Source organism: Pleurodeles waltl, chromosome 12 (genome assembly GCF_031143425.1).
Source record: "Pleurodeles waltl isolate 20211129_DDA chromosome 12, aPleWal1.hap1.20221129, whole genome shotgun sequence".
Taxonomy (NCBI): domain Eukaryota; kingdom Metazoa; phylum Chordata; class Amphibia; order Caudata; family Salamandridae; genus Pleurodeles; species Pleurodeles waltl.
This window is the reverse complement of record NC_090451.1, coordinates 161,286,004-161,301,147: the sequence shown is the minus strand read 5'-3', so window position 1 is coordinate 161,301,147 and position 15,144 is coordinate 161,286,004. Positions and strand designations below refer to the sequence as shown.

General features: G+C 41.1%; 1 protein-coding gene across 2 annotated transcripts in view; it reads right to left on the bottom strand.

Moving 5' to 3' along the window:
* The window catches only part of CDH13 (cadherin 13), a 2,224,354-nt gene that overhangs the window by 1,139,905 nt on the left and 1,069,305 nt on the right, over positions 1-15,144 (bottom strand). For both annotated transcript variants that reach the window (XM_069215815.1, XM_069215816.1), the window contains exon 6: positions 6,715-6,859. In XM_069215815.1, coding sequence (XP_069071916.1) covers positions 6,715-6,859 — 145 coding nt within the window. The remainder of the gene's footprint in view (positions 1-6,714; positions 6,860-15,144) is intronic.

Here is a 15,144-nt window from a genome sequence, read left to right as displayed (position 1 = left end):
TTCTGTGATTTTCCCCTGGAGCCATTCCAGCTCCCTCGGCTGTCTAAAAAAGGACTTGTTCTCATTGCTTTATCACTTGAAAGATCGTGTCTATTGGATCCTCCTCCATCTGATTCAGAGGTGTCTGAGAACATGACTCTCTGTTTATACAAGATGTTATTCGCATTGGAGCCAAAACTCATCTCTTCTAAATAGAAATTTTCCCTCAGATAAGGATAAACTCTCTTGTGAGAAAAGTCGTAAATCCTTTCTAAGTTTGTCCATCTTTCTCTTAATCAGATATTCATGATATTGTCTCTATCTCTGCCTCTATCTTCTCGACTCTTCTCTTTGCTTCGTCCAATGAGCCGTTTTGTTTAATCTTAGTTCCAAGGGCGATTTAATTTTTGAGAAAACTGATCATTTCTCTTGCTTTCTCTATATCCAATCTCTTGAACACTGATTCGATATCAGGGACCATTTTGCCAAAAACTTGTGAATGTCTGCAAACAAACCAGGGATATTCCAAACCCTTAGGCCCATTGGAATGACTCCAGCCTTTAGGTATTCTAGAATTTTTTTTGCCTGTGCTTCAATTCTTTTCATTTTTCTATTTAAGATTAGCCAATGTGAATCCATCTTCATCATATTCCTTGATGACCACACTCCTGTTGCCACCATCCATATCCTTACCGGCTAGCGCTAAGAATTGATCCTCAGAAAAACACAAATGTTTTTAAGGAGTCCATAATTGACCTAAAGATACAGGAACCAGAAAGGACCCAAGAGAGGATAATGCCAAAAGTGAAAAGAAAATGAAAGACAAAGTAGCAAACAGATGAATGCAACAGTAGGAAAGATAAGAAATGAAGAAAAACCTAAAAGCAGACAAAAACCGAAAGAAAAAGAAAAAAAGGAACCAAAAAAGAAGACCAACAAAGACAAGACAAAAAAGACAAACTGAATAAACAACACCAACCCCTAAACAGCAAGGCTGCAGAAACTAATTAAAAAAACAACAAGGGCTCCCCAAAAGTACAAATCTGAAGTGGAACAGGGAACAATAAATCCAACTAAAGAAAAAACCCACCTTCAGACCAGGGTTCTGAAATAACAAAATCCTTATTAGCAAACAATAAGCCAAGAAGCCAAGGATAGAAGCTGTAAAAGGACAATCAATCTTAAATAAAACAAATTAAAACAAATTTATACTAATATTGTTATCTGATGACTGTTGTGTCTAGGCTGGTATTTTTATTGTATGACTGAGTATGTGTGATTGTATGTTTTTTACGTGACATGTCTGTCCTATGGGATATTGAACGTCTTTATATTATCGTGCTTATATATATCAAGTGTGCGAATTAATAAATGACATCATTTTCAGTTATTTAGTTTTATTTAGGATTGATTGTCTTTTTGCCGTTTCTATCCTTGGCTTGTTGAAGGCAGTTCCAGCACCTGTAGCAGGTGTGTAGGAAGTCTTTTGTGTCCCTGAAACTTAAGAAAATATTTGTCAAGCCAGCAAGCCCTTAGAGGCACTTTGTTTCCAGAATGAGGAGATGCAAGTGCAGTCCCCTGCTCACTCCCAGGCATGAGGGCAGAAGGCAGCGGATCAGCTCGGCAAAGCAGGAGCCAGAAGAGTAGCAGAGTGGCAGCTCTTGTAGCAGCACAGTAGTTCTCCTTCCTGTAAGAGTATCCACAGGTCCAGGACTGAGTTGGTGGTGTCAGAGGTCCAGTACTTATACCCAGTTAAGGCTTTGAAGTGCAGGGAGACTTCAGAGAAAATTATTTGAAGTGCATAGGCCTTCCTGCTCTGGTTTCAGACTCGCTACAGGGGCATATTCAGCCCTTTGTGTGGGGCAGAACACTGGCCTTTCAGGTGTGTTAGCCTCTCCATCCCATCCTGCCCAGAATGATCCATCAGGATGTTGATGGTCTATCAGTCACACCTACGTTTTCCTTTGTGGGTGGCTGTCCAGGAGGCAATGCACAAGATCAGTTGTCATCAAACCCCAGATGTTTATCACAGACAGGTAGAAGAAGGCAAATAAACAATTCAATATCTAGTTGTACCATGGCCTTGATGTCCGAGCCAGTCCACAGTATCCCTTGGCCCAACTGCTGCTATGACAATGGTACAAATTAAGAAGACTCATCAACATTGTTATGATGCTAAAAAACATTTATCTTTAAAAAGAGGTTGAAAAACATCTACTTTCAAATGGTGTTGCCCTAAGCCAAACAATCAGTAGATAACTGTGGACCTCAGCAAGGAGGAAACCAATGACAAAGTCATTTGACACACATCCATGGACATAAGGCAAATGTACTAACCAAACCCTTTGCAGGGCCTACAAGGGATCAAACACAACCCATTACATAACTATAAACTATTAAGTCCACTCTAGTAAACTACCATCCATTATATTTTATTACTTTAAAAAATCCAAACAAATGCAACCACGCACAATGTCCACAGTCCATTTTCACACTGGGAAATGAGATTCTGAAAAAAGGAGAATCTACCCACAAAAAAACACGAGACTGCAAAAATAGTAGAAATGTGCTATGCAAACTCTTGAAGTTTATATTTGTATTGTATTTTGGTTACATTTGTATGGTGCTTCATGTATTTGTCAAGGGCATAAACATTTTGCCCAAAACCAAACAAATGGTCCAGAAAATTTTAATTGCCATATTATCAAAAAGAAAGAAAGTAAATGAATCTGACATGCCTGAAAAATGATCAGGCCACAGTATAACCATGACTCGGTGGTGAAGCTTTCAGTCTCTCTCTTCTCTGTAATGTTGCGATTATTTTCTGATGAGACAGACAAGTTCTGTCATGCGCTATTGATTGAGCTGAGGACCCCTTAGCTGTATGTATTGAGTAAATAAAACTGAAAGCGAAAATTTATTTAGGAAAGAATGGAAACATACAGTAGGAAGGATTTTCTAAAACTAGTGTGGTTGTAGAGTTAAACGGCCAGCTTGCGATTGATATATCATATAATATAAAAATGAAAACTGCATTGAAACCGCCTTGATGTGCAACTAAATGCCCCAGAGACTGTTGGAGTAACTAGTGTGCATGTTTTAAAATAACATTTATAGAAAACTATAGGGCCCGATTTAGATTTTGGCAGGCATGGTATTCCATCGCAAAGGCAATAAGTGCACTGTCTGACTAACCCTTGTTCCACCTGCCTCATTTAGAAAGGGTAGACATTAAGTTTTCTGTTGATGGAGGCCTACCTGGCTCCATCAACAAAAAACTTACTCAGATGGCCGATTGAGAAGGGGCCGTCAAAGTATAACACTGCCCTATATGCCCAATGTAGGGTGGAAGTTAAGTCCTTTTTTTTCTGACAGTCACCTCCGGGAAAATCCTGGCTTTGAGTGACAGAAAAATAGTGACCCTTGCAACCTGGGAGAAAGCTTCCTGGGTGTAGGGGTCATTAGCTGTTTTATTTTACGGAAGCAAACTCTTAGTTTGGGAGTTTGTTTCAGATACTATTATCATTTCTCTTGAATTACTGAATTACATTAAAAAAATAGTATGGTCTTCATAACTAAAGGCCTCATCATTCAGAGGGGGCCTGTACCAGGAGCGTTCAGTCCAACAGAATTATTCAGCTTCAGATCTTTCACCTGGAGACACCACTCTGGAGTCTCCAGGTATAATACCAAGGAAAATAAAAACGAACTGGGGAAACTGGGACCAAAATGACAGGTTACCCTAGTAACTCATCACTCATGGAATCTTCAGGGTAACACATGTAACAACCAATAACCACATACCCCGTCACACAAAGTTAGAGATTACTCTGGTATCAATGATTCTGAACGTGGGCAACCACACCAAATTCTAGGGCAATTGGAATGCATCTTTATCCTATATTCTAATGTGAAAGCTTGCACTTTGTGAAAAAATATCATTGTTCATTTTCCTATTTGTGAATCAGACTCTTATTATTTGATTTTCGTCAAATTGTAATTTGATGCTGGGTTGCCTCCTGATCTGCCCTTCTGTACTCCCGCTCAGTCAGGTTTTAAGCATTCTCCTCTTTAGTTCTATGTTGAACACCCTCTACCCTTTTAACTTTCAGCTTTTAACTTACTACCCAAATAGGAGCACATTATTGAAATCTCCCTTTGCTAAAATATGACCTGTCCACATAGTTGGTTATCAAAGCAGCTATATCCTGCAAAACTAGTTAGTGAACCTTGGAAAATAAGATTATACACAGTAACCATGGTTCATCTGCATGTTCAACTAAAGGAAATTATTTGAATGAATTCATAATGGATGATGTATCATAGAGTTACATCCTTATTCATTAAGTATGTGCCGAATGGTGTAGAGTATAAATACAGGGAATGAGCAAAGCATATAAGGACATATGGAAATAATGTATGCATTATTCAAAATAAAATAAAAAATACAGTAAGAGGGAATAAGCAGTGCTCAACTGTGCTAGTGCAGGAGAACCAATTGAACCAAAATGCCACGTTAGACACAAGTGGTGAGAGATTCACTGAAGATTTTAGGGACTAAATTTCACTTGCCGCTAAGTTCACATTTCGACACTTGCGGAAAAACACTTTGTCGTCATCCAAACTGAAAAGGTTGTGAAGAAGAGAACGAAACACAGAGGCAGATCCCTTTAGCAACACAGCCCCACACTGTGAAACGCCTTCAACCTCACACTGGGATCGGAAGTGACCCACGATTCAGGGATCTCTTAAGGACAGAAGTGGTTAGACTTGTTTTCTAACTGAACTCATTGGCGATTTGCGGTTGTGTCCATTAAACGACAGACATAGGTTCTTGCAACCATTCCTTGTTGTTTCCCTTATCTGTTCACTGTTTGTATCTAGCACTTTTAAATAACCAAAGCGGAACACACAGCACCATACAAAACTAAATAAATGTTGATGGTTTTGTCTACTGAAACATAAAATGCAAGTTAACATAATTTTCCACTTCTGCGTCTCAAACCTTTAAGTACTGGTCATCGATATCAATTTATACCAGCATCAACTATAGATGTCACTCAAATAAAGGAACCTCTCGTTAGCTTTATAATTGTCACGATTCCAGTGAGTCTGCACGACTTCTTTGATAAAACAGAGGTTGTTGAAATCCTTTAATGGTACATTCACATCCGGTTAGACGTATAACACTCAGTTTCAAACTTCCTGCTGCACTGACAGGCAGGGGCCCTTGAAGTGTGTGGACCTATCAATGTGTGAACAACTGCTCTATTCTGCTGAGGACCACAGTGAACCACAGAAGCTGCACCCACAACTGCCCCCGCTCTGCCAAAAAGGGAAGAAATTATACCTCAAAACTAGTTCACGCACACCATAACTACCATCGTACCAATCCATGGTGTTTTGGCTTTGTGTTTGTGAAATGTTGGAGCTTGGCTGTAGCAAGAGGTGACACAATCTTCCCCTTCCATAAATTCAATGTTTGCTTTCAAAGCAACTGAGGCATGAAAGTGTCTGCTTCAACCTAAGATTATTAATATGCAACAACAGCAAAGTTAACAGGCAGCATCCCAATTAGACACCATTTAGCAGCACTTTTCATTTCACATATTATAATAAACGTTTGAAAACATCCTTCAAAAATTCTGCAAATAAGACAAGCAATAGACCAGTCTTGATGGGGGCGGTGTTTCCAATTCAACCACTTACATTGTGGTACTGACAGATACCACAGCTGTGGAAAAGAAACGGAGACCCCATTTTCATGGAGACACTGCCAGACAAGTCAAATGGACCAATGCAGTGGGAAGGGCCGTCCCTCAGCTGAACCTGGCCACTTAGTGGATGCTCTGCCTTATGCCACTAACTCTCTACTGGGCTCTAACTACTAGCAAGTGGTGCATATGGTTACTAACCGCTGCCTCTTCTGTGATTTTACCCAAAGTGTCAGCCACTCAGGTTTCACAATTGTACTCATGTCTATTCAGCTGCTTTGAGATGTAGACGGATTCCTGCCTGGACAAGCAGTACATGTTATGCATTTCCTCATAGAGGATGTGTGAAGTGTACAATTTGATGATGATCTGTGAAATCAGATAAACTGCTCTCGGTTAACCTAGTGATCTTGTTTTCTACTCCATGTGGCTGATTCATCCAAGGCTTTTATATTACAGCAAGTGTTACTACAAGGGTTTTCTTTATGTACTCATGACAGCCCCAAAATACTCGTTAGTAAAAGTACGAAAGACTGCTGCAGGAGTATTATTTACATACTCTAAATGCCTTTATGAATAAGCCCTTTTGTATCAACACTTGTTTAGGAGAAATGGTGGACAGGCTGCTTCATTTTACAGATATAGTACACGGCGAAGGTCACAAATTCGTGTCAAATCAGTTTTCCTCTTTTTTTTTTTCTTTACGTCAAACTGTTATATCGGTAATCGAAAATCTTGGAAAATATGTGACATTCCTCATATCCAAGCAGGAGCGAGGTCATCTAGCTTTGTAGCTTTACAACAAGAGAAGCACAAAACAGGCAAGAAGTGGTGGTGGTGATGTGGAGCTCATGGGTAGCAGGAATCCATACAGTAAAACAAGTCATTTGCTCAATATGTTGTTGTTTCCCTTACTGATCTGTGTGTGCTGTGTTTAAGAGACATTGTTAGCAAGCATTGTGAAGTGGTTACAAATATTGTCACATACCATGGGATCAGGCACGAAGTGAACAAGGCTTACCAGTTGGCGATCCCTCTAGTACATGTCCAATGTAGGGTCCTTCCTTGAAGATTGGTTTGTTGTCGTTCTGATCAATAATATCGATTTTCAGACTTGTGGGCCCATCAATCACCTTGCCACTGACATCCGTGACCTCAACTTGTAGCTGGGGGAGGAAAGAGGGAGTGTGGTTATTTTGACCATTTTTAAGAAAATGGAATAATTGAATATTGCTTCCTTCGAGATATCTCAAGTATAATTTTTGCAATTTAGGCTCCTAATAAAATTAGCTGGACATAGTTCATAAATGAACTGTCTCACAACTAAAAAAAACTGCTCGACATTTTTAAAAACTACTGATGAGATTTCAGTCAATATCCTGAATTGCAGAAAACATGCAAAAATTAATTTCCACTTTTGCTTGGAATATCTATTGATACATGTGGCTAAATCATTTTCAAGAAACATTGCGCACTCGGAATTTAATGATTACATGCATTGGTTACAGAGCATCATGTATGATTCATTCGGTATGCCGCAGATAATGCATAGATAAACGAAATATACATTTATGCATTCAGCTATGAGCCTTTGTGTATAATCAGTGGCTCTGATTTCGCTCTTTGTGTGTAATAAATAACCCGTGTCATGATACTGATACGGTTTAATACTAGCAATGCAATTACAAGGATACATTATCTCTTTTTGTGACAGGTGGCCTTTGCTCCCATGTGATGCATTGATGTTCCAGTCACCATAAGCATAAATGGTGGCTGGCATTATCTGAGGTCGATTACATTTTATGTATTTTTCTGTTCTTGAACCATACAGCGGGTTAGGATTGGAAACAGCATGAAAAATGGAATATAAGGAGAGGCCAGGCTGCCAGGGATGCTTTAACAAACAAATGCACGCCGTCATATTCCAGGAACAATAAAGGGATGGAAGTTACTTCAGGGGAGCTGAGCTACTATTAGTACAGCAGGTGTAGCTGCACCAGGGCACGGGAGTGTTAGTTACCACTGAATCCCAATTATACGTATTGTTTACTGCTAAACCAGGTTGCAGGAGAGACGGTTTCGAGTGATTGCATGCGTTTCCATGGCATCCATGATGCGACTCCTGTCCCCTCTGCGGTACTTCAAACTTTAATTAAACCATTAGATGAAAAAGCAGCTTGGTGAAAATGGAAGAGCGTGTGGCAATCTTACAAAAGTCACGTTTGGTGAACATTAAGGTCAGAAAGTCAAGAAATGTCCAAATTATTGGGAAGGGCAAAATTATTATAGTAATTCTCATAATACGCAGAAAGTAGAAAACAGAAAAAAAAAAGAAGACGGAGAAATGGACTTGGCAAAACACATAAGAAAAAAAATAATAATTGAGGTGGGAAAGTCTGTTTTTCCATTCTATTGCGAATAAACACAGACAGGAACGATGCAGGAAGAAGCAGGAGAGGACCGAGGGTCAAAGCAGAAGGAAGCAAAATATCAGAGACATGAAAGAAGACAATGCAATTATGCATTGGTAAAGGACAAAGGTCTGGGCAAATGAAGAGGTAAGTGCAAGAAGACGAAAAGTTGAGGGAATAAAACGAAGAAAGGAGAAACGTGGGAAATCAAAGAGGAACACGGAGGAAGAGGAGGTAATCCCCCAAGTACTTAAATGCATTGTTGGAAGAGGAGGACAACGAGAGGCAGCTGAAAAGAGGAACATGGATATGCAAAACCAGGCGAAGCAACAATCTGCCAGAACAAGATGAGACTCTCAAGAGGGTCTGTGCTAATAGGGGTTAAGGGGCAAAAACAATGAGGATTGATGCGAGTGCAGGAAAAAAACAAAAACTGATGAAAGCATGATTTCAAAATGATGTGTATTTGCTAGACGGTTGTTTCCGGGGAAATGCTGTTCACTGAAAATGTGAAGCAAGTCATTTCAATCGAATTCGTCCATCAGGGACGGTCTGATCAGGATTTTCTTCAAAATCGAGGACGTGTCAGTTTCTGGAATGCTAATTCGGAAATGGGCAAGTTTACATTTAGTTGGCTATATGGATATTATGATTTGAAATTCAGTGGGTCAGGCAGCGGATTAAAGAGACAACACTACCTTCGCTGTGACTGAGCTATAAGAGGTCCAAACCATCTGAGAGAGAGATGTTTAATGGTAGAAATCCGCATCCTCCCCTTGATAGCTTAACTCCACAGCAAAATCTTCCTCAGAGAAAATGTGCATCTTAATATATGCAACAACTTGCCAAACAATATTACTTTCAATATTCCTTTTGGAAAACACTAGAGAAAGGCGTTCATTGTTATACTATGGGAAATGGAAAACAAATAAGAGAAAATGACATTTTCCTCTACACGGTTAACAGAGACCTAGACAAATCCTATGATGTCCGCTGAGGTTCATTGCCTTCAAGCAAAGAAATTTCTGTTTCCTAACATGCGCCTCCGTCTCTGCAAACCCTGCAATGTGCTACTATACTCTGGCACTGTTTGCTGTCCGGCCCCTTTTCAGGTCTGTGCTCTAGGCTAGTATCCCATTTTTGCCAGTCTAATGTTACTGGCTTTAGGATCCGGCATTTTACTACTGCTGTACAGAGGTAAGCTCTTGTGCCCGCACTTCCCCCTCAAAAAGAAAACATGATTTGATACTATAGCTGTATTAAATCTTCATAATATTTCACAAGTGTTATACTGATCACCATCAGTGGGCTATTTATCTTTGTCCAGCTCAGAATCCTGCTATTATCAAGGATTACAGATGAATAAAACCTGTGGCTGCCAACACGTAGTATCATTGAAAAATTTCCCGACATCCAGAACGCCAGCCTCTGGCACTCCCTTTCACCTTTCCACTGTGCCCCCCAGAAGTGGTCACATCACTGCCATCCTCAAGAAATTCCATGGATGTCTTGTCAACTCTAGAACAAGATGCCAGATGACAATCACTACCCATCGGGCTGTTGTCATGTCAAGGAATCTAAAGCTCTTCGATCGCAGTGGGGTGGAGTGAAATTAAAGATTTTCCAATTTTCATTCTAGGACTGCTGGTTTCGTTGCAGCATAGTCCAGATCATTACACCTTCCAGAATAATAGCAACTTCGCAATGTTCACGGTGGCCTTTGTGCATTAGATCAAAGGGTGACCAATATTGTGAAGGGCATTCATCATTATCCTTTTGTTAGACTTTTCATCCTTGGCGTGGTCTCCCTTAACTTTTTGCCTCTGTTCCCCAGGTTGTTGATGTATGCTGGACTCTGATTTTGCTATTTGTTTTACTCTGGGCACTTTACCACTGCTAACCAGTGCTAAAGTGCAAGTGCTCCTTTACAAAATGTGTATGTGATTGGCTTATCCATGATTGGCATATTTGATTTACTAGTAAGTCCCTAGTAAAGTGCACTCGAGGTGCCAGGGCCTGTAAATTAAATGCTACTAGTGGGCCTGCAGCACTGGTTGTGCCACCCACATAAGTGGCTCTGTAATCATGATTCAGACCTGCCATTGCAGTTTTACCTGTAAATTCGACTTGGCAAGTGTACCCACTTGTCAGGCCTAAACCTTCCCTTTTCTTACATGTCAGACACCCTAAGGTAGGCCCTAGGTAGCCCCAAGGGCAGGGTGCAGTGTATGGTTAAGGTAGGACATATAGTAATGTGTTTTATATGTTCTGACAGTGAAATATTGCTAAATTCATTTTTCACTGTTGCAAGGCCTGTCCCTCTCATAGGTTAACATGGGGGCTACCTTTAAATCTGATTACAGTGTAGATTCCCTTTGGGGGTGGATGGACATGTGGAGTTTGGGGTCTCTGAGCTCACAATTTAAAAATACATCTTTTAGTAAAGTTGATTTTAAGATTGTGCGCTTGAAAATGCCACTTTTAGAAAGTGAGCATTTACTTGCTTATACCATTTCTGTGACTCTGCCTGTTTGTGGATTCCCTGTCTGGGTCAGTTTGACAGTTGGGCTGGTTGCACCTCACACTAGACAGGGACACAAAGGGAGCTGGGGTCTAGCCTGCATATCCTGATGAGCCATCTGTGCTAGGAGGGAGGGGAGAAGTGGTCACTCGTATCTGAAAGGGCAGTGCCTGCCCTCACACAACCTCTCCAACCCTCTGGTGAGTGTCTGGGGCCTGGCCTGGGCAAGGCAGGATTTCACATTCCAAAGAGACTTTACTTTGAAGTAGGCCTACTTCAAAGGAGAAACTGGGTATAAGAAGGGCACCCAAAACCACAGACTTTAGAACACTTCTGGAAACAAGAAGTAACCCCTGCCGGGAGAAGAGCTGAAGAGAACTGCTGCCCTGCCTGTGACTGCTTTGTGGAGCTATCCTGCAGTTGCTGCTTCTGCCAGAGGAAGAGGGTAAAGACTGGACTTTGTGTGCCTTCCATCTTGTGAAGAACTCTCCTGTTGTTTGAAGTCTCAGGGACAGCAAGGACTTCTCTCTGCCAGCACCCGGAGTCTCTGGAGAGACTCCTTCTCTGACAAGTGGTGCTCTATCCAGTCCCTGGGCCCTTGAAAGGAAAGCTGGTGGAAATCCAAGGAAATCGACTTCGGACGATTCCGGACCGCCGCCGCTGCTGAATCCGGGGACGCCGCCTGCACCCGACGCCGGGACCTTCGCTGGAACGCGACGCTCTTCGCAGGCCCGACTCCACTGCAGCCCAGCTGAAGTCCGAGACTCCGTGGAAGTCGCCGCACCACGTCACGACCGACACCGCTCAAAGTGCGCGGATTCAACGTTTCGCACAGACGCCGCGATCCCCGACTTCGCGCATCGGCTTGTTTTCACTCTTCACCAAAGGTACTGTACTTGGGGGTCTACGCGACTCCGTGTCTGGCGCCGCTAGTGTCGGCTTGTTGGGAACGACTCCCTCACGACGCCGTGTTAACATCTCATCTAAGCATTTTTGTTTCTAAGCGCTATTTTTTAGTTTAATCTTTAAAAATTCATAACTTGACTTGCGTATGTTGGGTTTTGGTCTTGTTTTGTTTAGATAAATGGTGTTGTGTCATTTTGTAGTGTTTTCATTGAGTTACTGTGTGTGTTGGTACAAATACTTTACACCTAGCACTCTGAAGTTAAGCCTGCTGCTCTGCCAAGCTACCAAGTGGGTAAGCAGGGGTTAGCGGAGGGTGATTCTCTTTTACCCTGACTAGAGTGAGGGTCCTTGCTTGAACAGGGGGTAACCTGACTGTCGACCAAAGACCCCATTTCTAACACCTTTAAAAAGAGTAAATAGTTAATCAGTCTTTCATAGATATGGATACATTATTAATATTTTGCATTGGTGCCAACAAGTGTCTAAGTTATGTATTCCTTGCCCCAACATTTAGAAGTACAGAATTGTGGTTTCGTAATAAGTTTTCACTGAAAGCAATATTCAAGAAATTCTTAAATCCATCTTAGTAGCAGGAAAAAGAGCTATGAAGATTTTAACTTTTAACAAATAGGAATGCAGCTGGCTTGTCATTTGCACAGAGAGCCACATAGTAGGATTACTGTACCTCAAGGACAGGAAGCGCCAAACCCTCAGCAACCTCTTTTTTTATTTAAAGAAGAATACCTGCCATTTCCTGCAGGACCGCTACGCTTCTTTGCCACCTATATTTGAGAGTGGTGAAGCGCTCACACCTGTTTGGTTGGCATACATCTGAATAGCACAGTATACCAGCAGAGGTGAACCTGATTGACAAATTGCCTACTCAACTGATGCCAGCATACACGGATACCCTGAAGGAACTTTCTACATTTGCGCTTTTTTCTGTTCAGCTAATAGTTTTTTCTAAATACATACTCTTAAAAAACATTCCAGGTCAAAAACCTAACCACATATTCTCTGAAATTCAAAAGAAATACCCACGCTCTATACAGGAGGCACACTTTGAATCACACTGACTGCGACATTCAGATTCATTATAGGTTAGTTGAGTTCTACTACTGGGGCAGGGGGTAACAAGATAAAGGTGAGAGCTATTTATGGTGATCAATGGAACATATCTTCAAAGACTACTTATTATCTAGTTGACCAACACCATCAAGATTGTGGGCGTTGCAGTCGACCCCCAAAGAGTAACATGATTCTAAGGGTCTCTATTGAACCTCAGAAGCAACTACTAAGCTACCTCTGTTCCACCAATTGCTCCAGCTGTCACATATTACATCACATATCTCAAAATACAGCACTAGCTTGAACTTTCATTCTTCAGCAATGTGAGCTGTGTAAAGCACTTAGTTGTTTGAAACTCAGAGAGAGCCAGAAGGGATGGATTGCAGACCGCCTGCCTTTGATATAAACTCCTACAAACCTCAGTTGCAGCAGTCACCGAAAGAAAGCTTCAATGTAATGTGTTCCTGTGCACAGCTCTGTTTTCATTCAGTGTCTGAAAGTGACTTAGAGAATCAATGTTCAAGCATTAAACTTTATTACTGATCAGAACATTGGAATGTTGAGCGTGCACTGAAGGTAATGGAGTAGCTCTGGGCTGATAATGGCTGGTATATATTTCTCCCTTTTTAATTTGGAACATTCTATCCTTAGTGGGTGGAATGTTCTAATAGCCTTATAATGTTTCTGCCTCAAGCAATACTGGTCGTTAAGGGCCTTCTCCCTCATTATAGGCCTGAGCCAGCAGCCCAGGCCCATAAAACTCTTGTTCAGGGCCTTTACTAACCAGAATAGCCCTCAGCCACAGGCTATAATGCTATAATAAAACCCACTGCAGCGCCATTGCTCATAAAAGAGTAATTACAATCTGCAGTCTCTTATAATTGTGCAAATTAAAAAACAAAACAAAACAAAAACGAGACATGTGAAATGTTCACTGACTGCTCACAAAATCACAGTAGAGAGAGGTGCTGCCTAGTTTCATGTCACCAATATACCATGCTACAAGTCCTGGGCGTTTTTCTTGAATAGCTTTAGGTATCACATACAGAGTTCACTGTTTGTTGGCAAACATAATTATTGTAGCCACTATAGACTTAGAGAGGGTTTTGTGTCCACCCCTTGCTCATGATTTGCTGCTTTCCTAGTGTGTGTTTCATACTCCTGATTTGATGGCTTTCCTAACTATTTTTGTGTCTATCCGGCCCCAGGAGCATTTTGTGTTTTGATTGGATGAGACAACTCCTTCCTGTTGTTTACATACCCTTTTGTTACAGTGCATAGCTGAGTATTTTCCCTGTATGCATGCCCCTTACCTCTACCCTCCTGTGAGTTGATGCTCTTTTTTAAATTTATTAGTATCCCAGAGACCTTTAAGTCCCCCAGTCCACTCGCCACCTCACACCTACCTGACGTTTCAATCCAAAGATTGCTGCCTTTGTGAATACATGCACACTCATATGTGACAGCCATCTTTGTATGTATTTCCGTAAAAACAAAAGAAAATTAATTTCAAGGTGTCCACCATATATGCAGGTGCACTCGCTGTGACCATTTGGAAGTAAATAAGCACTGAGAAAGCCAAATAGTGTTACAGGAAGACCTAATAGCTTTGTCAATTCTTGTGGCTGATAGGTGCGTCAGTCCAGTCGGTTCAGGGAAAATAAAGCAGGGTTACAGTACCCACAATACAACAATGAATTTCAGTGATGTGCCACTTGCAGGCATGCACTGAGTCATTTTTGGATTATCTCTATTTTATAATAGCCCCAAAAACAAACCACACATGGAAAAAACACGTGTTTCAGGGATGTGTATATTGCAAATAACTTAAAAAAATAACTAATGATCCACGGATTGCCATTGGTATAAGGTAGAAACCCACGTGGCAAAAAATATTATGCACATATGAAATGAGCGAAAGAGTGGATATTATATAGGACACTGTAACCCAAATGCTCCTACAAAACAAAAACAATTATTCAAACTTAATGAGGTAACAATACATATAACAGACCTATATAAATATGAGAAAATTAAATCTGCACCCGAAGAAAACATTCCTTTCACAATAATCTGAACCACCTTTTAGTAGGATTTCTCCTGTGCCTGAAACAGCAGGTTGGTCATTGAGGAATGACAGCACCGTAAACTCACCACGGAGACCATAGAATTGAATGACCGGTACAAAGCCTTAGACCCCACCTAGTTCACAGGCATATCCACTTCCACTTAAAATGTGTTTCCAAGATGGTCTCCAGCATTACGTATGCTCAAACTATACCCAATTCGTCTGCCTCAAACTTTGCTCAGATAATTTGTTGTTTTTGTTTCTCAAATTCCAAAATTAAGTGCAAATTTCAAATGAGGCTTTGCCTGGGTCCTTAAACCATCTGGGACCGTCTGTAGAGGGTCCATGAAAAGAATTGAGGCAGGAGGGGACCTTTCACAAGCAGCAACCACAGTTTTTGTCAAAAAAACAAACCTGTGCTTATCCCTCTGGTGGCTTGACACAAAAGCAGTAAGGCTTAACATAGAGGCAATGTGT